Source organism: Coregonus clupeaformis, chromosome 6, assembly GCF_020615455.1.
Source record: "Coregonus clupeaformis isolate EN_2021a chromosome 6, ASM2061545v1, whole genome shotgun sequence".
NCBI classification, from domain to species: domain Eukaryota; kingdom Metazoa; phylum Chordata; class Actinopteri; order Salmoniformes; family Salmonidae; genus Coregonus; species Coregonus clupeaformis.
The window spans coordinates 4,747,052-4,772,322 of record NC_059197.1 but is presented as its reverse complement, the minus strand read 5'-3'; the positions used below and the strand labels follow the sequence as shown (position 1 = coordinate 4,772,322).

At 43.8% G+C, this 25,271-nt stretch overlaps 2 protein-coding genes across 4 annotated transcripts; both read left to right on the top strand.

The window, feature by feature from the left end:
• The first annotated feature begins 308 nt into the window (after positions 1-308).
• On the top strand, positions 309-8,195 carry LOC121567524 (eukaryotic translation initiation factor 3 subunit K). Of its 2 annotated transcripts, none has more exons than XM_041877642.1 (8): positions 309-490; positions 892-990; positions 4,325-4,445; positions 5,338-5,412; positions 5,705-5,771; positions 5,866-5,943; positions 7,648-7,773; positions 8,046-8,195. In XM_041877642.1, the coding sequence occupies exons 1-8, from the start codon at positions 429-431 to the stop codon at positions 8,075-8,077; spliced, it is 660 nt and encodes a 219-aa protein (XP_041733576.1). In that variant the 5' UTR covers positions 309-428; the 3' UTR covers positions 8,078-8,195. The 2 variants fall into 2 exon arrangements, with proteins under 2 accessions (XP_041733576.1, XP_041733575.1); XM_041877641.1 differs by having other exon boundaries at positions 5,335-5,412.
• A 2,034-nt stretch (positions 8,196-10,229) lies between these two features.
• Positions 10,230-23,798, top strand: LOC121567523 (calpain-9-like). Of its 2 annotated transcripts, none has more exons than XM_041877639.1 (20): positions 10,230-11,031; positions 12,182-12,251; positions 14,792-14,910; positions 15,097-15,230; positions 15,540-15,711; positions 15,933-16,004; positions 16,202-16,293; positions 16,383-16,457; positions 16,602-16,765; positions 16,947-17,104; positions 17,301-17,509; positions 18,212-18,254; positions 18,369-18,443; positions 18,522-18,582; positions 18,914-18,978; positions 22,402-22,470; positions 22,785-22,863; positions 23,051-23,167; positions 23,437-23,495; positions 23,686-23,798. In XM_041877639.1, the coding sequence occupies exons 1-20, from the start codon at positions 10,783-10,785 to the stop codon at positions 23,710-23,712; spliced, it is 2,109 nt and encodes a 702-aa protein (XP_041733573.1). In that variant the 5' UTR covers positions 10,230-10,782; the 3' UTR covers positions 23,713-23,798. The 2 variants fall into 2 exon arrangements, with proteins under 2 accessions (XP_041733573.1, XP_041733574.1); XM_041877640.2 differs by lacking the exon at positions 10,230-11,031 and adding an exon at positions 11,225-11,555.
• The last annotated feature ends 1,473 nt before the right edge of the window (positions 23,799-25,271 follow it).

The window sequence follows — 25,271 nt, the reverse complement described above, 5'->3', positions numbered from 1 at the left end:
CTTCTGTAGGTTTTATGGCGGACTACAGGCAGTAAAGTTACCATGCATCAGTCATTTTGTTTGGGTAGGAACCAGGAACCAAAGTGGTTTCAGTCTATTGAAAATAGTGGAAGTATAACCATCACATTCAGGCTCCTCACTGCATTCACGTCATTCGAAACGATCGTCAATGATAAATATAGTGCATATATTTGGCCATTCGTCTATATGTTCACAAATGAAACATACTGATTTGTTGAACTTTAATTGTCTCCAATGTATGTTTCTAACGGTGGTCCGTCAGTAATATAACTTCCTGTTTACGTCACAACAGCCCTTTCCGTTCCAAGCCTTTTCTCCCTCCGCTTGCTCTCTTTTCTACTTTTCGGTCCACGTGCGGATTTCTTAGAATTTAGCACCAAAAAGACCACAATAAGAGTTTGGACCAAATGGCGTCGTCATTCGAGCAGATGAGAGCCAACGTAGGAAAGCTCTTACGAGGAATCGATCGGTATGGACACTTGTTTGACAAATACTAGCTTAGCTAGCTACATTTGATTGTTTGACATTATGCAGAAAGTTACAGTTAAAACAGTTAGCTGTTGGAATCATTTATTAGACATATCCAACATCTAACGACGTGTAGGTGTCACATACCTTTGGTTTACCTAGTGTTACTTATAAACTAACGTTAACTAACTAGCTAGGTACTGTTACACCGGCTTGTACCGGTAAACCGTAAGTTAATGTTATTTACCTAGCACAACATCCTTTGACAGCTGGTTGGTTGTGATGCAGATTGATTGTCTCTATGCATGTTTTTGCACAACTTGTGTGTTGTAGTTAGCTAGCTGTGTCGGCTATCTGTTGAATCCATGCCCTTAATGTTACATTGTTTATGATCTCTTACAGATACAACCCAGAAAACCTTGCAACATTGGAACGCTACGTGGAAACACAAGTTAAAGAGAATGCATACGACCTAGAGGCCAATTTGGCTATCCTTAAATTGTGAGTCAACCTACCTCTGACTGTCTGACTACTATCACATTAGTTATGCCTGTACAAAATGGGTAACATGTAGTTATATTTTCCTGCTGGGTGGCAAGTAGCCATTGATCATGACTCTCAGTTCCATTACATTACACATAAATCATTGGACGAAGGCTTCTTCGGCGCTCAATCTGAACATTAACACGCGTCACTTGCGGTACGGTTTTGGAAGCATAAGGACCTTATCTTTCATATCAGCGAGAAATCAACAACAACAAAAATGTTGAATTGATACACACCTTGATAGGGTTAGTGTTCGCACACTGCCATATCTCCATGTTACATTGCGTGTTTACGCAAGACATAGGTTGACCACCTGTGCTAATTAGCTATCTAGTGGGGATGTAACGATTCACTGATAAGCATCGGTCGTCGGTTCAGATGTTTAAAATGCGAGTGCATCTGTCTGCGGGAGCCCAAAACCGATCCAAATGAATGAGCAATCGGTAAGAAAACCGATTCAATTTAAAAATATATATTTTCTTTCTGCCTTATTCTGAAAATACCGATAATCTGTTGTGACTGAATTGATGCGTCCTCTCCTTCAGCCTATCAAACTCGTATGCATGTATGACATTGATCTACTAGTCAGATAACTGTGTGCACAGTGCAGGAGACGCAGCTGCTCGCGCCAATGAGAGGTAGGTCTACCCAGTGCTAAAATTCGTAGGCTACATCTGCAAGTCACCTTACATTTTACATTTTAGTCATGTAGCAGACGCTCTTATCCAGAGCGACTTAGTTAGTGAGTGCATACATTATTTATATATATATATATATAAAATCATACTGGCCCCCCGTGGGAAACGGACCCACAACCCTGTCGTTGCAAACGCCATGCTCTACCAACTGAGCTACATCCCTGCCGGCCATTCCCTCTCCTACCCTAGAAGACACTGGGCCAATTGTGCGCCGCCCCATGGGTCTCCCAGTCGCGGCCGGCTACGACAGAGCCTGGATTCGAACCAGGATCTCTAGTGGCACAGCAAGCACTGCGATGCAGTGCCTTAGACCACGGCGCCACTCGTTCAGATGTTTGTAAAATGGATTTTGTAATATTAAATCATAGGCTTTATTAATTGGACAATCAATGTAATTTGCTGGGTCATTGTTACCAAATGTGCTGTATAAATATATTTTTTATCAGTGGAGCTGTGTAGGCTACCAGGGTGGACACAACTGAACGCACATCTAACTGCTGATTGGGGCTTTTCGATTGCCAGGGTCACCATACGAAATATTTAAACAGTCTGTGCATTTGGTCATTTTTACATGAACAGTGGTAGATGCTCGGTCTGCCATATGGCTCAGCTCACACACTACATCATTCACACACACAGGGCCGCTCAGAGAAGTCAGCTCAGACAGATCCAGCTCCTGAGCTCCAGCAGTATCAGATATTAATTTAGAATGGAAAATGAATGTGTTCATGCAACAATTGTTAGTGCATCGCAACGATTCGTTCCGCTAATCAAATCAAAACGCACCGACTCGTTTCAAACTAAAAGTATCGTTCCTGAATCGTATCGGAGCCCATGTATCTAGATGCGTATTGATTCATGCTTGTAAGGAGAGATGCACATCCCTACTATCTAGCATGCTCTGAACACCTGTGTGTAACTGAAGAAGGCCGCCAGAAACGTGTTGTAACTGAAAAATACTGTCGGCTGCAACTGTGATAAAGCCGGTAAAAAAAAAACACTGCATTTCAGCCCTGCCACAAAAGGACCAGCTGACATCATGTCAGTGATTCTCTCGTTAACACAGGTGAGTGTTGACGAGGACAAGGCTGGAGATCACTCTGTCATGCTGATTGAGTTAGAATAACAGACTGGAAGCTTTAAAAGGAGGGTGGTGCTTGAAATCATTGTTCTTCCTCTGTTAACCATGGTTACCTGCAAGGAAACACGTGCCGTCATCATTGCTTTGCACAAAAAGGGCTTCACAGGCAAGGATATTGCTGCTAGTAAGATTGGTTGATTTAGGTGCATTTATCTGATCATCAAGAACTTCAAGGAGAGCGGTTCAATTGTTGTGAAGAAGGCGTCAGGGCGCCCAAGAAAGTCCAGCAAGCGCCAGGACCGTCTCCTAAAGTTGATTCAGCTGCGGGATCGGGGCACCACCAGTGCAGAGCTTGCTCAGGAATGGCAGCAGGCAGGTGTGAGTGCATCTGCACGCACAGTGAGGCGAACACTTTTGGAGGATGGCCTGGTGTCAAGAAGGGCAGCAAAGAAGCCACTTCTCTCCAGGAAAAACATCAAGGACAGACTGATATTCTGCAAAAGGTACAAGGATTGGACTGCTGTGGACTGGGGTAAAGTGATTTTCTCTGATGAATCCCCTTTTCGATTGTTTGGGGCATCCGGAAAACACCTTGTCCGGAGAAGACAAGGTGAGTGCTACCATCAGTCCTGTGTCATGCCAACAGTAAAGCATCCTGAGACCATTCATGTGTGGGGTTGCTTCTCAGCCAAGGGAGTGGGCTCACTCACAATTTTGCCTAAGAACACAGCCATGAATAAAGAATGGTACCAACACATCCTCCGAGAGCAACTTCTCCCAACCATCCAAGAACAGTTTGGTGATGATCAAGGCCTTTTCCAGCATGATGGAGCACCTTGCCATAAGGCAAAAGTGATAACTAAGTGGCTCGGGGAACAAAACATTGACATTTTGGGTCCATGGCCAGGAAACTCCCCAGACCTTAATCCCATTGAGAACTTGTGGTCGATCCTCAAGAGGCGGGTGGACAAACAAAAACCCACAAATTCTGACAAACTCCAAGCATTGATTATGCAAGAATGGGCTTCCATCAGTCAGGATGTGGCCCAGAAGTTAATTGACAGCATGCCAGGGCGGATTGCAGAGGTCTTGAAAAAGATGTCAACACTGCAAATATTGACTCTTTGCATAAACTTAATGTAATTGTCAATAACATTCCACACTTATGGAATGCTTGTAATTATACTTCAGTATACCATAGTAACATCTGACAAAAATATCTCAACACTGAAGCAGCTAACTTTGTGAAGACCAATACTTGTGTCATTCTCAACTTTTGACCACGACTGTACAGTAAGTGAAATTATTTTGATGTGATATGAAGGTAAAGAGCTTTATGTTTATGCAATTGAGAATCGTTTACATTTAGATGGAGTTTTTGGCTGCCAGAGCCAGTCTACCTCTCAAAATAACATATACGGTCCTTGGACCTTAAGGTGTACATTCTTGGGCTAGCAGAATACCACTCATGGCTATATCAGTAACAGAGATGCTGTTCTTGTTCCTGTAGGTATCAGTTCAACCCTGCCTACTTCCAGGTCACAGTGACGTCGCAGATTCTGCTCAAGGCCCTGACCAACCTACCACACACAGACTTTACTCTGTGCAAGTGCATGATTGACCAGACACACGTATCCTTTTGGTGCTCAGTATAATCTAGTATCAATCCAGCATCTAGTGCAGTTTGTCCACTTCTGTACTCCCTGTCAACAAAAACAGACAATAATTTAGGCTTGGGCGGTATACCATATACCGGGGTATTTGGAAATGGCCACAGCATGGTTTTTCAATACCGTTGAAACTATTTATTTGAAGTGTTTTATTTTATTTTATTTGAATATTTGTAGCTACTTTTTAAGTAAATACTTGCAGTCAACTTGTGCAATACGTTTAGAGATAAAGAAGATTGTGTTCTTCATTGCATCTGTCAATTTTTTCATTATGAAGCTTACCAGTAGTCCCCAGTCACCTGGCATTTGTTTACAAGGACACAACTGAGAGACCTGAGGTTTGGAAATACAGCGCCCCTTGTGTTCAGTGCCGGTATTACAGAACACCCGGTATGGCACAAGGTCGGTATTAAAGTACGGCAATCTGGATACCGCCCAATTTTTTAAATTTATTATTTCACCTTTATTTAACCAGGTAAGCCAGTTGAGAACAAGTTCTCATTTACAACTGTGACCTGGCCAAGATAAAGCAAAGCAGTGCGATTTAAAAACAGTTACATATGGGGTAAACAAAACAAAGTCAAAAATATAACAGAAAATATATATACAGTGTGTGCGAATGTAGTAAGTTATGGAGGTAAGGCAAATAGGCTTTAGTGCAAAATAGTTACAATTTCGTATTAACACTGGAATGATAGATGTGCAGAAGATTGTGCAAGCCTACAATAATTAGTTTTGGTTGATTGTTGTTTTCCGGAGTTTGTTTTTAAGTAATGGTGTGGACATTACTGTCTATTATGGGGCCAGTTGTTTGCTCTGTGTGTGGTGGCTTTCCTTGACTACAGTGAAGCAGCAGGAGGAGCGCCCCATAAGGCAGATCCTGTACTTGGGGAACCTCCTGGAGACCTGCCATTTCCAGTCCTTCTGGGTATGTACACAATACATATCTCTGTTTCTCTCTTTTTGTTTCACCTGCCTTTTTGTCCTGCTCATTTCACACAACTTTCCAATCATAGTTAAAGAATTTTGGGGATCATATCCTGACATGAAGGTTATGTATTGCGGTTAAACATGACTTTACATTGTGGCTCTAACTGGAGATTGATGGCTGTACTAATAGACAACCCCTATCATGACTTTATTACATCTTTATGAAATGTAACATCCAGTTCTCATAATGGTACGATTGTATGGTACTCATTCCTTTGTCTGTCACATAGTCCAGTCTGGAGGAGAACAGGGAATTCATTGACGGCATCACAGGCTTTGAGGACTCAGTGCGCAAGTGTGAGTAGAATATTTGGAAATCAAGTTTAGTTTTTGACTGCGTAATATTGCAATAAAACGTGATATTAGCCTGTCTAACTGCTTCTCTCTCCAGTTATCTGCCATGTGGTTGGAATCACATACCAGAACATTGAGCATCGACTTCTGTCTGAGATGCTGGGTGACCCCCTTGGTAAGACCATTCATTTAAGATGTACAGTGTATTCAGAAAGTATTTAGACCCCCTTGACTTTTTCCACATTTTGTTACGTTACAGCCTTATTCTAAAATTGATTTAAATTGTTTTTTTCCCCCCTACACACAATACCTCATAATGACAAAGCAAAAACTGGTGTTTAGAAATTTTTGCTAATGTATAAAAAAATAAAAAAGGATATGACATTTACATAAGTATTCAGACCATTTACTCAGTACTTTGTTGAAGCACCTTTGGCAGTGCTTACAGCCTCAAGTCTTCTTGGGTATGACACTACAAGCTTGGCACACCTGTATTTGGAGAGTTTCTCCCATTCTTCTGTGCAGATCCTCTCAAGCTCTGTCAGGTTGGATGGGGAGCGTCGCTGCACGGCTATTTTCAGGTCTCTCCAGAGATGTTAGAGCGGGTTCAAGTCTGGGATCTGGCTGGGCCACTCAAGGACATTCAGAGACATGTCCCGAAGCCACTCCTGTGTTGTCTTGGCTGTGTGCTTAGGGTCGTTGTCCTGTGAACCTTCGCCCCAATCTGAGGTCCTGAGCACTCTGGAGCAGGTTTTCATCAAGGATCTCTCTGTACTATGCGCCATTCATCTTTCCCTCGATCCTGACTAATCTCCCAGTCCCTGCCGCTGAAAAACATCCCCACAGCATGATGCTGCCACCACCATGCTTCACTGTAGGGATGGTGCCAGGTTTCCTCCAGACGTGCCGCTTGGCATTCAGGCCAAAGAGTTCAATCTTGGTTGCATCAGACCAGAGAATCTTGTTTCTCATGGTCTGAGAGTTCTTTAGGTGCCTTTTGGCAAACTCCAAGCAGTCCGTCATGTGCCTTTTACTGAGTAGTGGCTTCCGTCTGGCCACTCTACCATAAAGGCCTGATTGGTGGAGTACTGCAGAGATGGTTGTCCTTCTGGAAGGTTCTCCAATCTCTACATAGGAACTCTGGAGCTCTGTCAGAGTGACCATCCGGTTCTTGGTCACCTCCCTGACCAAGGCACTTCTCCCCCGATTGCTCAGTTTGGCCAGGCGGCCAGCTCTAGGAAGAGTCTTGGTGGTTCCAAACTTTTTCCATTTAAGAATGGAGGCCACTGTGTTCTTGGGGACCTTCAATGCTGCAGAACTTTTTTGGTAACCTTCCCCAGATCTGTACCTCGACACAATCCTGTCTCGGAGCTATACGGACAATTCCTTCAACCTCATGGCTTGGTTTTTGCTCTGACATGCACTGTCAACTGTGGGACCTTATATAGACAGGTGTGTGCCTTTCCAAATCATGTCCAATCAATTGAATTTACCACAGGTGGACTCAATCAAGTTGTAGAAACATCTCAAGGATGATCAATGGAAACAGGATGCACCTGAGCTCAATTTCGAGTCTCATAGCAAAGGGTCTGAATATTAATGTTTTTTTATTTGCTATAAAGTTGCAAACATTTCAAAAAATGTGTTTTCGCTTTGTCATTATGGGGTATTGTGTGTAGATTGATGAGGGGAAAAATTAATTGAATCCATTTTAGAATAAGGCTGTAACGTAACAATGTGGAAAAGGTCAAGGGATCTGAATACTTTCCGAATGCAATGTCCTATTGATTTCCTTTCTTTCAGTGACACTACAGTGTTCATTATCTGTAAGTCATATCCCACTTCAGCCTGCTAATTTGACTTCCTGCTCCCCATACAGACACACAGGTGAAGGTGTGGATGAGCAAGTACGGGTGGACGGAGAACGAGGAAGGGCAGATCTTCATCTTTAACCAGGAGGAGAGCGTCAAGCCCAAGAACATTGTGGAAAAGATTGACTTTGAGAGTGAGTGTTTCCTTGTCTTGTGTCCCAGTCTTACTTGCTGTTATGCAGTGAAGTGGATTTTTTTTTGTCTGTCTGTAGTCACTTTTAGCATACATTTTCAAAGGTCAACTTCTTCCTTACCCCCCCCCCCCAGTGTAGCTTTATATAACCTAAGACTTTTCATGGAAAGACAATTTTGTTGACCTTCTTTCCCTTTTTCTCCTGCTCCCCTCTGTCTTATTTCCCTCCTTTTCACTCCTGTATTTTCCTTTGTTTCTGTCCCTCTTCCACAGGTGTATCCAGCATCATGGCCACATCTCAGTGATACTGACACATCTGCACAAACACTCAGAACGCACAATAAAAAGAAATTCAACAAGACAGCAGTACATATTCCTCAAACCAACCTTTAACAATAAATTTTAATTATCCATTCAAACTCAGACCCAAAGTGTTCTGATCTTTTCACTGATTAGATTGAACTAGTCTCTGATGTTAACCTATTAAGTCCATTTCAGGAAATGAATAATTACCAGAAATAGGGCCTGTATTTTCTTATCTGTGATAAGATGTGGGTGTGCCTAAGGAGAGAGCTATTTTATCTTTTACTTGGCATGTCAGTAAATGAACACTGTCTGTATCCTGTTCAAGCCTGTTCTGAGCCTGGGGACAAGGTTAGGATTTATAGAGAAAAAAAGAAATCGTCTACATTTTTGCATGCTATGCCTAATCATTTGTCATAACTTCACACAAAACATTCCTTCGACTATTTATGACAAACTACACTGAACAAAAATATAAACGCAACATGCAACAATTTCAAAGATTTTACTCAGTTACAGTTCATATAAGGAAATCAGACGCTTGAAAGCAATTCATTAGGCCCTAATCAATGGATTTCACAACTGGGAATACAGATACCTTAAACGGTAGTGGTGTGGATCAGAAAACCAGTCAGTATCTCGTATGACCACCATTTGCCTCATGCAGCGCAACACATGTCCTTTGCATAGAGTTCATCAGGCTGTTGATTGTGGCCTGTGGAATGTTGGCCCACTCCTCTTCAATGGCTGTGTGACGTTACAGGATATTGGCGGGAACTGTCTGGTGAGTATGCAGGCCACGGAAGAACTGGGACATTTTCAGTTTACAGGAATTGTGTACAGATTCTTGCGACATGGGGCAGTGCATTATCATGCTGTAACATAAGGTGATGGCGGCAGACGAATGGCAAGACAATGGGCCTCTGTATTTCGTCACGGTATGTCTGCATTTAAATTGCCATCGATAAAATGGAAGTGTGTTCATTGTCCATAGCTTATGCCTGCCCATACCATAACCCCACCGCCACCATTGGGCACTCTGTACACAACGTTGACATCAGCAAACCGCTCGCCCACACGACGACATACAAGCTTTCTGCCATCTGCACGGTACAGTTGAAACCAAGATTCATCTGTGAAGAGCACACTTTTCTAGCATGCAAATAGAAATCGAAGGTGAGCATTTGGCCACTGAAGTCGGTTCGAACTGCAGTCAGGTGAAGACCATGGTGAGGAGGACGAGCATGCAGATGAGCTTCAATGAGACTGTTCAACCCAAAGTTTCATCAGCTGTCCATGTGGCTGGTGTCAGGCGATCCCGCAGGTGAAGAAGCCGGTTACACGTGGTCTGCGGGTGCGAGGCCGGTTGAACATACTGCTAAATTCTCTAAAATGATGTTAGAGGCGGCTTATGGTAGAACATGAACATTCAATTCTCTGGCAACACCTCTGGTGGACTTCCTGCAGTCAGCATGCCAGCTTGAGGGAGCCTGCACATCTGTGGCATTGTGTTGTGACAAAACTGCACATCTTAGTGGCCTTGTATTGTCCCCAGCACAAGGTGCACCTGTGTAATGATTATGCTGTTTAATCAGCTTCTTGATATGCCACACCTGTCAGATGGATGGATTATCTTGGCAAAGGAGAAATGCTCACTAACAGTGATGTAAACGAATGTGTGCACAACGTTTTAGAGAAATAAGCTGTTTGTGCATATGGAACATTTCTGGGATCTTTTATTTCAGCTCATGAAACGTGACCAAAACTGTACATGTTGCATTTATATTTTTGTTCAGTGTATATTGTCAAAGTTGCGTCAATTCAAATCTGGTATTAGGAACAAAAGAGGTCAACACGACTTCTAAGATATACTAGTTATTTTAATTAATGCAAAAACCTTCAATGGTAAATATGATGTTTCGTATATACGGGCTCTTTGAAATACCTCGCAGGGCACTTCAGAGAACTAAATCCATTGTTTCAGATTGTTCTTCAAATACTCTTACAGAGAGAGTTTCCCACCTCTCTGCTGGCCAATCAGAGTAAAGACTTGAGCGTGATTTAGACTTACTCAGCCTATCCGTTGGCGCACAGGCTAGTCCCCGCCTCTTCTGTTACCAGGCATACGTTTATCATAACAACCTGTCATAGTGAGAAGAGCCAGCTCCCTTAGACACCATTCCTACGTCCAAGGAAGGTTCACAGATCACAAAGAACCAGTATATTCCAGTATCTGGAGACACAAATCCCTATCTCATCTTACCCCCCAAAACAGCTCTTCACATCAATCACAGCCTGCCAGGTGACACAACCTACATTAGCCCAGTCAAGAATGCATTCTTTCTAAGTTAGTCATCCCATCAATTATGAGAATAATAAATCTCTCACAATATGACTTGGGGGCATCATGCAATGACTTATGAATCATGAGATTGCAAAGTGCGCACGCTCCTCAATTTTCGCAGGCTGCACAGGTGAGCTACTGTGCGGTATTGAGGGTGTTTGCGAATGGCGATTTGATAAGGTACATCGGTTCAAAGCTAAAAAGTCAGAAGACTAGGAAAGTTGTTACGGTAACTCCTGGATAAGTAATGTAAAGTGGATAAAGCAATCGCGTTTATAAAGTTGTAGGGTTTCGCTGCACACACTATTTTAACTACAATAAACATCAGTTTATGTAAGGACATTCAGAAAGAATTGCGACGGTATGACTGACAGTAATGACATGGAGTCTCCGGTCGCAGAAAAAGGTACAGCAGAGGCAACGACGGAAGATCTCGGAAGCTCATTTACCTCCAAACGGTGGTTCTCGTCACTTCTCGCTGACAAGCCTTCTCCAGTTCTTCATAAACCTGATAACAGCGGTAATTCAATGGATGATGGGTTGTTCGTGGACCACGACTTTCCAATGGGAGATATGCGTCTTCATCCCGCGATGGAATGGAAACGACCAAAGGTAGCGAAGTATTACATTGTTATAAGTTTTATTAAAAAAGCACAAAAAAAGATATACCAATTCATAAATGAAAATACTTAATTTAAATGGAAACTTATCTGTCTTACAAAAGAAGTGTGTATTAATTAAACCATCGGACATACCATGTTATGTATAATTGCAATACACTGAGTGTGATATATTTTTGCATTGACAATAGGAGTGGAAGGATGTCTCTTCTGGACAGTTATTTTCAATGCATGACAAATGCAAGTTTTGAGGGGTGTGTCATATATTTCTCTTCCAGGTCCTATAGACGTGCTAACAATCATGCATGTACAGACTTGTACTGACAACAGCCATAACAATACACCCACAGATGCATATTCTATTAGTTGGATGGGTAATTTTTGGTATAGGGCCTAGCTTTTGTAACCCAAAACCAGATGTCAATGAAGTGGTGGTGAGAAACATTGGGGCAGTGTTCTTCCATCCTGGCCCTGATCCACAGGGTGTGCATCAAGCTCCTGATTACTCAATCATAGGTGGGTGCTAATAATGATCAGATAGAACAGAAAAGCAGCTGGCTCCAGACCTCGTAGGGTAAGAGTTGAATACCCCTGCTTTTGCACAATGCTTTATGAATACAGGCCCTGGATTGAAGGCTACTGCATTAGGGCAGGACTAGGTCATAGTGATTTTATCATCAGAATGCTTAGCCAATTGTCAAACTGTCATGGCTAAATGTAAAAAAACAACCCTGAAACAATGTTTCCATACATTGTGAACATCCAATCCCAGGACTGGATAGAGCCAAGCCTGTTTGGCTGTTTTTTGTCATAAAGACACAAAGGTCTCCTTATCTACCTTATACATGTTGTATTTTCTTTGTTACTCTCCATTGAAGATGGAGTATTAGGTAAACAATGCCTGTCACTGTATATCTAGGCACTTTTTTCAGTTTATTTATCTATCATAAGCCTAGTAGTGTTCAGTCAATCATTAAATAAACCAAACTTTAAAAAGCAACAGTTGTCTCCACTACTTTAGATAACTTAAACAGAGTATATTTATGTCCCTGGTATGTGGTTATGCACTTCATTTTTCCCAGTAAAGGGGAAACTCCGCTAAACGTTTAAGAGGCATGTTGTGTCTTGCTTTCTCTCCCCAGGATATCTTCCCTTCAGCACAGTTCATAGTGGATGGAGCAACACGTATGGACGTGTGTCAGGGGGTTCTGAGTAAGTGGAACATGCCGTATGTATGTTGCCCGAAGCAGTGGCTTTCCACCTGCCTCTTAACATATTAGGGCCCTATTCAATCTGCATCGCGGAAATTTTGCTTTACAGCGTGATTGAAATTTAAAGGCAATGTTCCCACTTTACATTTACATCATTTAGCAGACGCTCTTATCCAGAGCGACTTACATTATCTTTTTATTTTTCATACTGGCCCCCGGTCGGAATCGAACCCACAACCCTGGTGTTGCAAACGCCATGCTCTACATCCCTGCCGGCCATTCCCTCCCCTACCCTGGACGAATTGTGCGCCGCCCCATGGGTCTCCCGGTCGTGGCCGGCTACGACAGAGCCTGGATTCGAACCAGGATCTCTAGTGGCACAGCTAGCACTGCGATGCAGTGCCATAGACCACTGCGCCACTCGGGAGACTTTAGTGGAGGCTGCATTCACCGTAAACTCTGCATATGTCTGCTCAATCGGAAATTACCTTAACATTTCTATTGTGGAATCTGTAATGCTGAAGCATTGATACAGATTGAATAGAGCCCTTAGTCTTGTTTCCAGCCATTGCAGTACCACAATAAGCAGGGATACGGTTGATCTGTTTCCTTATTACCCAAAGTTTTCTCCCATTGATGGAAAAATTCTACCCAAGAGTACAGAATGGCATTGACATCATTAATTAATTGTATGTCTGACCTACTGTACAGTAAACGCCAGGTGGCTGTCATCAAACTACTAAACATGCTCTCCCTTGACTTACCCAGTGAAGTGAATGTGATATACACTGCTCAAAAAAATAAAGGGAACACTAAAATAACACATCCTAGATCTGAATGAATGAAATAATCTTATTAAATACTTTTTTCTTTACATAGTTGAATGTGCTGACAACAAAATCACACAAATTATCAATGGAAATCAAATTTATCAACCCATGGAGGTCTGGATTTGGAGTCACCCTCAAAATTAAAGTGGAAAACCACACTACAGGCTGATCCAACTTTGATGTAATGTCCTTAAAACAAGTCTAAATGAGGCTCGGCTCAGTAGTGTGTGTGGCCTCCACGTGCCTGTATGACCTCCCTACAACACCTGGGCATGCTCCTGATGAGGTGGCGGATGGTCTCCTGAGGGATCTCCTCCCAGACCTGGACTAAAGCATCCGCCAACTCCTGGACAGTCTGTGGTGCAACGTGACGTTGGTGGATGGAGCGAGACATGATGTCCCAGATGTGCTCAATTGGATTCAGGTCTGGGGCAGGGGCGGGCCAGTCCATAGCATCAATGCCTTCCTCTTGCAGGAACTGCTGACACACTCCAGCCACATGAGGTCTAGCATTGTCTTGCATTAGGAGGATCCCAGGGCCAACCGCACCAGCATATGGTCTCACAAGGGGTCCGAGGATCTCATCTCGGTACCTAATGGCAGTCAGGCTACCTCTGAGCACATGGAGGGCTGTGCGGCCCCCAAAGAAATGCCACCCCCACACCATGACTGACCCACCGCCAAACCGGTCATGCTGGAGGATGTTGCAGGCAGCAGAACATTCTCCACGGCGTCTCCAGACTCTGTCACGTCTGTCACATGTGCTCAGTGTGAACCTGCTTTCATCTGTGAAGAGCACAGGCGCCAGTGGCGCGAATTTGCCAATCTTGGTGTTCTCTGGCAAATGCCAAACGTCCTGCACGGTGTTGGGCTGTAAGCACAACCCCCACCTGTGGACGTCGGGCCCTCATACCACCCTCATGGAGTCTGTTTCTAACCGTTTGAGCAGACACATGCACATCTGTGGCCTGCTGGAGGTCATTTTGCAGGGCTCTGGCAGTGCTCCTCCTTGCACAAAGGCGGAGGTAGCAGTCCTGCTGCTGGGTTGTTGCCCTCCTACGGCCTCCTCCACGTCTCCTGATGTACTGGCCTGTCTCCTGGTAGCGCCTCCATGCTCTGGACACTACGCTGACAGACACAGCAAACCTTCTTGCCACAGCTTGCATTGATGTGCCATCCTGGATGAGCTGCACTACCTGAGCCACTTGTGTGGGTTGTAGACTCCGTCTCATGCTACCACTAGAGTGAATGCACCGCCAGCATTCAAAAGTGACCAAAACATCAGCCAGGAAGCATAGGAACTGAGAAGTGGTCTGTGGTCACCACCTGCAAAACCAGTCCTTTATTGGGGGTGTCTTGCTAATTGCCTATAATTTCCACCTGTTGTCTATTCCATTTGCACAACAGCATGTGAAATGTATTGTCAATCAGTGTTGCTTCCTAAGTGGACAGTTTGATTTCACAGAAGTGTGATTGACTTATAATAATAATAAAATGCCATTTAGCAGACGCTTTTATCCAAAGCGACTTACAGTCATGCGTGCATACATTTTTGTGTAAGGGTGGTCCCGGGGATCGAACCCACTACCTTGGCGTTACAAGCGCCGTGCTCTACCAGCTGTTTTTTGAGCAGTGTATATATATATATATATATATATATATAATATACCTTTACCTGGCCCTCTGTCCTCCCCTGCTCTCTGTTGATTAGGTGACTGCTGGTTCCTGTCTGCGGTGGCATCCCTCTCCCTGCATCGCCAGCTGTTGGAGCGAGTGGTGCCCATGGGACAGAGCTTCCTGGAGGGTTACAACGGCAGCTTTTATTTCCAGGTCAGCCTCAGGACATTAATCACACCATATTAGGCTGTACAGTATTTATCAAGGGGTTGTTGAATTTGCACTCCTGTAAATAGGAGATATGGGTGAATTACTATTTAGTTGGAGTTGGTTGATGCCCATCTCTGAAATTACAATTAATACCTGTGTGTGTGTGTGTGTGTGTGTGTCTGTCTGTAGTTCTGGCAGTACGGTGAGTGGGTGAAGGTGAAGGTTGATGACCTGCTGCCTACGCAAAAGGGCAAGCTGATCTACCTTTGCTCCTCAGAGAAAAGAGAGTTCTGGAGCGCTCTGTTGGAGAAGGCCTACGCCAAGTCAGTGTCTGTCTGTCTGTGCGATCTCTGGTGTTCTATGCATGCTGGTTTTTTTCTGCTATCCTGTCACACACACACTTCTGGATGCAGAAGCAAATTATTTGATCTTTTAACTCTGTGTTTGTCTAGAACTGTATCTCAATGTCATTCTATCTTGTCAGTGTAATTACCTCCTTTTGCATGTGGTTTTGAAGTTGCATAAGGCTAAAGTTGATAATACCAGGACGTACCAGTTTGACCACTGCACTGGAATGCTGCTCTGGACTCTGACCTCGGAACTTACCTGTTGTGATTCACCCTCTCTGTCAGACTGAAGGGGGGCTATCAGGCCCTGAACATGGGCTTCCCCCACGAGGCCATGGTGGACATGACAGGGGGCGTGACGGAGGTGCTGACTGTGGCTTCTCTGCCCAAGGACCTGGCAGCCTTCCTCAAGCCCCTTCTGGCCAAGGGAGCCCTCATCAACTGTGCCAACTGCCAGGTGTGTGTGTGTGTACCGTTTCTGGGGAAGTTACAGGGGACGTAGTGATGAAACGTAGGTGCCAAGCTCATCTTTCTGATGGACATTTATTTTGTGTGCGTAACCTTTCTATGTGTATTATGATTCAAACCCACAGAATACAGTGGTATAACCTTCTGTTCTACTTTGCTTACACATGAACATAAATGATGTTGTGTGTGTCTGGGTTGGTTTTCCCACAGGGCCCTCTTGAGCAGAGAAATGGGTTTGGAATCCTGTTCAGACATGCCTACTCTGTAACGGGGTTTGAAAAGGTAAGACTACCCCCTCTGCTGGATACTAAGCACTGTTGTCAAATTCACTCTCAGATTCACGACTGCACACCAAGGCCAATAGTATCCAAAAGCCGCCGGCCAAAACCTGCACACATTCAGTAGTGTTGGGTTTCCTGTATTTAATAGTCAAATAGGTTTTCAGGTTGGGTGACTCTCTGTCTCTTCCACTCCCTCAGGTGAAGAAAAAGTATGAGACTGTGGAGCTGGTCCGTGTTCACAACCCCTGGGGAAAGACAGAGTGGGAGGGACCCTGGAGTGACATGAATGGGTTAGCTAGCTATTAATCAAACCATTACCACTGTGTCTGTGTGTGTGTGTTTGGGGCAGGTTCCTCACAGTGTGTTTGTCTGTCCACAGGCCTGAGTGGAGTCATGTCCGTGAGGAGGAGCAGAAGCGTCTGGACAGGGTTCAGAAGGAGGACGGGGAGTTCTGGTAAGTGGACCTCTCTCTTCATAGACTCTCACTTTGTGCCTCCATACTTCACCTGTTCTCATATATTAATAACCTCTCTCTCTTTCTCTCTCTTTACTCTCTGTCTTGTCTCTCCCCCCTTCTCTCCCTCTCCCTCGCTCTCAGGATGGCGGTGTCAGACTTCCGTCAGAACTTTGAGTCGATGGAGGTGTGTCACCTGAGTGAGGAGACCCTGAGCAAGCCGGGCGCCACACAGAGACCATGGAACTGCACAATGCATCATGGGAGATGGGTACCACACATCTCTGCCGGGGGTTCTCCCAGAGGGGGTAAGAAAAGGCACAATCCTACTGACCCACACACACACACACACACACACCACAACTATGACAAAAATAATTTTCACTCATACATAATCAGAGAAGAATAGATTGATATCCATGTGTTTATTGTACATAAATATTAAGTATTGTACATCTTTATGTACTGGATATATGTGTGTGTGTCTAGGCTGGTTCTGGCAGAACCCTCAGTTCCACTTGACCCTGCTGGAGGAGGACGATGACCCCAGTGACCCTGAGCTGACCTGTTCCTTCCTGGTGGCCCTCATGCAGAAGCACCAGAGACTCAGAGGAGTCCACCTGGGCATCGGCCTGGATATCTACAAGGTACACACACACCTGCACATTAATGTATGCACACGTTCACAAACACACCCAACAGGAAATACAACCAGAGTAGATTTAAATGAGCCACACTAAATATGAGAGGGGAAGAAGTGAGGGAATATTTGAGTGTGGCAGAATTTTTCTCAGTGTGGAAATGTGTGTGTACACCCTACAATACCTACCCCTCTCTTCCCAGGCACGCTCAGAGTGCGCTTACCTGTCCTCTCTGGACCTGAGCTTGCTTCGCCCACTCATCAGCACCCAGGGTTACGCCCAGCGAACAGAGGTGGTGATTCGCGGTCGCCTGGCGCCCGGCCATTATGTCATCATCCCCTCCACCGCGGAGACCAATCAGCAGGGAGAGTTCATCCTGCGGGTGTTGACAGAAAAGGGCAACGATGCAACGTGAGTGGACCAGTCCATGACTGGAGGTTGGAGGAAGAGATACCTATGATAAATGTTAAAGTTTCACGGCACTAGGTCAAGAAAAGGCTCTCTAAATTACACTGAGTTTACAAAACATGAGGAACACCTGCTCTTTCCTTGACAAACTGACCAGGTGAAAACTATGATCCCTTATTGATGTCACTTGTTAAATCCACTTCAGTCAGTGTAGATGAAGTCGAGGAGACCGGTTAAAGAAGGATTTTTAAGCCTTGAGACAATTGAGACATGGATTGTGTATGTGTGCCATTCAGTGGGTGAATGGGCAAAGCTAAAGATTTAAGTGCCTTTCAACGGGGTATGGTAGTAGGTGCCTGGCGCTCCGGTTTGAGTGTGTCAAGAACTGCTTCACTGCCGGGTTTTTCACACTCATCGGTTTCCTGTGTGTATCAAGAATGGTCCACCACTCAAAGGACTTCCAGCCAACGTGACACAACTGTGGGAAGCATTGGAGTCAACCTGGGCCAGCATCCCTGTGGAACGCTTTTGACACCATACCCCGGCAAATTGAGGCTGTTCTGAGGGGAAAAGGGGGTGCAACTCAATATTAGGAAGATGTTCCTAATGTTTTGTACACTCAGTGTATATGTTTGTTATCCACCAATTAAAAAGTATGTTTTTCAAGTTAAACCGTATGATTCTGTATTTTATTTGTGTTTGCAGGCCAGCTGGGAAGCCCGGAACTGAAGAAAACTCCCCCACACAGGTAGAAGTCATGGCATTGAAGTCCAAAGTATCCACAATCCATCACCCCCTGTTTCCATTAGTATGAGTGTTTGTGATATGACTAAATGGATGATCCTGTGTGTTTCACTGGCAGCCCTCCTTTCCACACCTGTCAGCTCTGCCCTCTCCTGAAGCCACACGACAGCTCTTTAAGAAGCACAGCAACAAGGTGAGATAACGCCACCACCATTCTAGCCTAAGATATGTAATATTTACTTTCTAAACTTTTTTTCTAACCTCCCAACAGAAAGGGGAGTGTCTACCTTTGGAGCTTCTCAACCTGCTTACCGAGGCCATAAAAGGCGGAGGTAAGGGTCTGGCTCCAAACATGGACAGCTATCTTCCCTCAAAAATGGGAGCTAAGACACACCTTTGATTACCTTGTACACACTTCCCCTTTACAACAGCTTGTTATAATGGCAACTGTCAACCAGTAGCCATTGCCTCGCCAACATGCATCTGGGAAATTCTGGAAAACTGTACGAATCCCTCTACTGATTTAGTAGTCTTCCATAAGCCATAACCACTGTGGGAACATTCAGGAAGTAGTGACGTCACTGCAGGAGGAAGTCTTAACTGTTCCTAACGTACGTTTTGTCTGTGTGGCTTCCTGCTCTCTTCCTGGGCTGTGGCCTGCAGTGCTGGCAGGGAGCGAGAAGATGCTGGTCCTGGAGCACTGCAAGAGCTTTGTGGTCCTCATGGATGTATCCTTTCTCTTGGGGAAAGAAATACATGTCTGTCTCAAATAGTGTGCATCGTGTCTCAGCATGGCTATATGGTCAGTAGTATATAGATCAATAACCATGTTAATATACAGTGGCTTGCAAAAGTATTCACCCCCCTTGGCATTTTTCCTGTTTTGTTGCCTTACAACCTGGAATTAAAATTATTTTGGGGGGGGGGTTTGTATCAATTGATTTACACAACATGCCTACCACTTTGAAGATGCACAATATGTTTTCTTGTGAAACAAACGAGAAATAAGAGAACCCCCCCCCCCCTCCTTCAAGTTGGATGGGTTCTGCTGGTGTACAGCAATCTTTAAGTCATACCACAGATTCTCAATTGGATTGAGGTCTGGGCTTTGACTAGGCCATTCCAAGACTTTTAAATGTTTCCCCTTAAACCACTTGAGTGTTGCTTTAGCAGTATGCTTAGGGTCATTGTCCTGCTGGAAGGTGAACCTCCGTCCCAGTCTCAAATCTCTGGAAGACTGAAACAGGTTTCCCTCAAGAATTTCCCTGTATTTAGCGCCATCCATCATTCCTTCAATTCTGACCAGTTTCCCAGTCCCTGCCGATGAAAAACATTGATGGTGTTCTCGAGGTGATGAGAGGTGTTGGGTTTGCGCCAGACATGTTTTCCTTGATGGCCAAAAAGCTCAATTTTAGTCTCATCTGACCAGAGTACCTTCTTCCATATGTTTTGGGAGTCTCCCACATGCCTTTTGGTGAACACCAAACGTGTTTGCTAATTTTTTTCTTTAAGCAATGGCTCTTTTCTGACCACTCTTCCATAAAGCCCAGCTCTGTGGAGTGTACAGCTTAAAGTGGTCCTATGGACAGATACTCCATTCTCCGCTGTGGAGCTTTGCAGCTCCTTTAGGGTTATCTTTGGTCTCTTTGTTGCCTCTGATTCATGCCCTCCTTGCCTGGTCCGTGAGTTTTGGTGGGCGGCCCTCTCTTGGCAGGTTTGTTGTGGTGCCATATTCTTTCCATTTTTTTAATAATGGATTTAATGGTGCTCCGTGGGATGTTCAAAGTTATGGATATTTTTTTATAACCCAACCCTGATCTGTACTTCGCCACAACTTTGTCCCTGACCTGTTTGGAGAGCCCCTTGGTCTTCATGGTGCCGCTTGCTTGGTGATGCCCTTTGCTTAGTGGTGTTGCAGACTCTGGGGCCTTTCAGAACAGGTATATATACAGTGAGGGGAAAAAAGTATTTGATCCCCTGCTGATTTTGTACGTTTGCCCACTGACAAATAATTATCAGTCTATAATTTTAATGGTAGGTTTATTTGAACCGTGAGAGACAGAATAACAACAAAGAAATCCAGAAAAACGCATGTCAAAAATGTTATAAATTGATTTGCATTTTAATGAGGGAAATAATTATTTGACCCCCTCTCAATCAGAAAGATTTCTGGCTCCCAGGTGTCTTTTATACAGGTAACGAGCTGAGATTAGGAGCACACTCTTAAAGGGAGTGCTCCTAATCTCAGTTTGTTACCTGTATAAAAGACACCTGTCCACAGAAGCAATCAATCAATCAGATTCCAAACTCTCCACCATGGCCAAGACCAAAGAGCTCTCCAAGGATGTCAGGGACAAGATTGTAGACCTACACAAGGCTGGAATGGGCTACAAGACCATTGCCAAGCAGCTTGGTGAGAAGGTGACAACAGTTGCTGCGATTATTCACAAATGGAAGAAACACAAAATAACTGTCAATCTCCCTCGGCCTGGGGCTCCATAAAAGATCTCACCTCGTGGAGTTGCAATGATCATGAGAACGGTGAGGAATCAGCCCAGAACTACACGGGAGGATCTTGTCAATGATCTCAAGGCAGCTGGGACCATAGTCATCAAGAAAACAATTGGTAACGCACTATGCCGTGAAGGACTGAAATCCTGCAGCGCCTGCAAGGTCCCCCTACTCAAGAAAGCACATATACAGGGCCGTCTGAAGTTTGCCAATGAACATCTGAATGATTCAGAGGAGAACTGGGTGAAAGTCTTGTGGTCAGATGAGACCAAAATCGAGCTCTTTGGCATCAACTCAACTCGCCGTGTTTGGAGGAGGAGGAATGCTGCATATGACCCCAAGAACACCATCCCCACCGTCAAACATGGAGGTGGAAACATTACGCTTTTGGGGGTGTTTTTCTGCTAAGGGGACAGGACAACTTCACTGCATCAAAGTTACAATGGATGGGGCCATGTACCGTCAAATCTTGGATGAGAACCTCCTTTCCTCAGCCAGGGCATTGAAAATGGGTCGTGGATGGGTATTCCAGCATGACAATGACCCAAAACACAAGGCCAAGGCAACAAAGGAGTGGCTCAAGAAGAAGCACATTAAAGTCCTGGAGTGGCCTAGCCAGTCTCCAGACCTTAATCCCATAGAAAATCTGTGGAGGGAGCTGAAGGTTCGAGTTGCCAAACATCAGCCTCGAAATCTTAATGACTTGGAGAAGATCTGCAAAGAGGAGTGGAACAAAATCCCTCCTTAGATGTGTGCAAACCGGGTGGCCAACTACAAGAAACGTCTGACCTCTGTGATTGCCAACAAGGGTTTTGCCACCAAGTACTAAGTCATGTTTTGCAGAGGGGTCAAATACTTATTTCCCTCATTAAAATGCAAATCAATTTATAACATTTTTGACATGCGTTTATCTGGATATTTTTGTTGTTATTCTGTCTCTCACTGTTCAAATAAACCTACCATTAGAATTATAGACTGATCATGTCTTTGTCAGTGGGCAAACGTACAAAATCAGCAGGGGATCAAATACTTTTTTTCCCTCACTGTATACTGAGGTCATGTGACAGATCATGTGACACTTAGATTGCACACAGGTGGACTTTATTTAACTAATTATGTGACTTCTGAAGGTAATTGGGTGCGCCAGATCTTATTTAGGGGCTTCATAGCAAAGGGAGTGAATACATATGGACGCACCACTTTTCCGTTATTTATTTTTTAAACAAGTTATTTTTTTCCATTTCACTTCACCAATTTGGAATATTTTGTGTATGTCCGTTACATGAATCCAAATAAAAATCTATTTAAATTACAGGTTGTAATGAAACAAAATAGGAAAAACACCAAGGGGGATGAATACTTTTGCAAGGCACTGCAGGTTAAATGTATGCCAGAGTCTGGTGTAGTGGTCTAAGCTCACATATACCCCCTGGCAATGGGGGTTCGAGTCTCGGCTAGGCCGACTGTTTGAAGATCATAGCTCCCAAAAAAAGGGCTGTGTAATGTTATGTATGTACATAGACATACAAAGGTAGGGTAATTTGTCCACCATGACCTCATTTGGTCTGCTGATTTACCAAGAGCTTAATTTTTCCATGCATTTTTGATGGACCATTTCCTTGACTGCAGTGGCAACCCAGAGACGGGGGTTAGCTCAACTAGACTGGCAGGGGTTCCAGGCACTGTGGGACAAGATCAGGAAATGGACGGTAAGGTCTAAACCATACTAAGCCGTCTGTCAGTGGAAGGGTTACAGTTTCAATCATTCTGTTCTTTCAATATGATGAGAAGATTGGGCAGTAGTTTGACTGGCTAAAGCATGATTTGTGTCTTTGAAGTCTAATTATGGTTGGCTAAAGGAAATATAATAGTGATCTGTAATTTGTGACTTTTCTGACTCAATCATGTGTGACTGCACTAATTCAATAATAATTTGACCCGTTCCGATGCATCTGAAGTGATTGAATTATATTTGTCTGAAATTATTCAGTCATGCTGGTCTTGATCTTCCACTTAACAACAGGATATATTCATGACGTTTGACATAAACAAATCCCAGTTGCTGGAGTACCCTGAAGTCTCACCAGCCTTGAATGCTGCAGGTAGGACACACTTATGATATAATGACAGAACTTCCATTGGTGCCTTTTAGGGGGCGCCAAAACACCACTCTCAATGTTCAGTCCCGATTGGTCCATATGAACAGCATGCCAACAGCATTTACACTGCTAAAACAGTAGGGGATGTGGTTGAACATGAGTTGATCTGTGCTCGTCTGGTCTGGTCTAGGCATGCAGGTGGATGACTTCGTCCTTCAGCTGATCGGCCTGCGCTACACGGAGCCAGACATGACGATCAGTTACCCCGGTTTCCTTTACCTGCTGATGAAACTGGACAGCATGATCCGTAAGGGAGGGCAGAGGTGGAGAGTAGGGTGTGGTCCAACAAGGGCTGAAAATAGGAATTTAGGAAGACTGATTGATGTGGGATTTAAAATGGGTGACGAGAAATAGAAGAAAGACTGAAATGTGTTACTTTTGGGGTGCACTTAGGAAAAAAATATCATAATAATAATAATCAGCATGGAAGAGCAAAATGTTGTTGTGTGTGGGGGGTGGATGTGTATTTGTATGTAGGCTAATTGGTCTAATTCATCATGTTCGCTCCATTCACAGATACATTTCAAGCCTATGACATTGTGGGAATGGGGACCATATCAGTCAGCTACAGACAGGTAAAAGCACACAGGACACAGATTATCAAAACATACTCTTTTTCTCACAGCCTAGTAAACATGCAGAATATGACAGATTTAAAATGAATGAAAAAGCAGCTTTTGCATATGATCACACATCCATAATGGCCTGGACATCCATTTAATTAAATATTGATTTGTTGTGTCTCACCCTTTTTTCTGGTTGTAGTGGCTCCACATTACGATGTACAACTGACCCGTTCTCACTGGATTTCAACCCCTCCTCCGCAGGTTCAACTGGTTTTTGTTGCAGCATTGTTTTAAATAAAAAGTTACAGTAGATTTATTTTTGCAATAAAGACTTTCAATTATTTGTGCTGAACATCAGATTTGAGTCATTCCATAACAATGCTACGTCATCATAGCAACTAAGTGCATGCTGTCATTCTGTTTAACTTTCTGTTGCCTCCTTTTCAGCAGACTGAGTAAGTGTAGAGAAGAGGACTTGGACACTGAATGTTTTTAAACATTTATGTTCTGCAGAGAGACCTTGACTTTTGGTATGAGAAAATATCTGATTTGAAGCTTCGCACTCTATGGACAGTCTTGATATATGAATAGTCAAAAAAGCACATACCAGACACAGAGGGACTGTGGCAAACGTTCAAGCAATTTCCTGTTGTGCCGTTAATACGCTTGTGTTAAATAACTCGGCCTGATTTCAGAAGCCAAAAAATGAGCTTGAAGAAGTACATCTGCTCATTTTGTACTCCTCTCAACACATCTAGAATAACTGAAATTAAGATCAATAAACATGATCAAAGAATAACAGATGTAGATGCACACCTTGAATTAATTGTCATTTTCCCTATGTATTAGCGTCACCTGAAACAGGCTGACTTCGGGGCTTTTTGAAAAAGGAGTTGCCAAATATAGGCATAACTGTCATTACAATGAAATAGAATTCATAAAAAATGGATATGACGGTTTGATGTGTAATCATTTAACCGTGACATTGTACACACCACAATGATGCCTTATAGTAATGGCAATGGCGTCCAATGCCCATGGGATTTCTGTATATCAGATAACGATTAGGAATGTGGCACTATGTGGCAGTCATGAAAACATCACAAAACATTAAAGAGGGCAAGGGCGGCCTGCCATAATTAAATATTAACAATTAAATTAAATATGGTATGTCGGGCCTCGCTGATTATTATTGGCATGGACACACAGTTGGAGTGTGACCTACTTAATGTAGTGTCTGGGCATGTCAGTCAGACCCAGCCTATCAAGTTTGAATGGTAAATATAAGCCAATTTACACACGACAAGCTTTCAAACAAAAGCATAGGCCTAAGTTAGTTTCATACGTTTTTGGTTTCGATGCACCTGCATGTAAGACTATTGGTTTGGGCACCAGTGAGGTGGCGTAGGCTCTCCATGAGGGGACAACACAAATCTGAGTAGAGTAACAATACCAATGGGCTCACTGGCTAAATGATTCATGGTGTAGCATGTCCTCATTAATATTACATCAAATGGGTGGGTCTTGTTATAGGCTCCATCTGATTCGTGTCTCGCAAGAAGAAGAAACATTGTAGAATGTTGCACATAGAAGTGGCATGAATAAAGCTGACGCGATTCCTTATTATACATGTAAGAGAGGCATGTGTGTTCTACATAGCGTATGTCGTATTTCTATCTGAACGTTCCAAAATGTTGCATCCTGCTGAAAGCGCCCCTGTGCAGAGTTATATATTTAGACTAATATATGGCCCTGTGTAGTGTGTAGCTTGTGCTTAAAGTAACT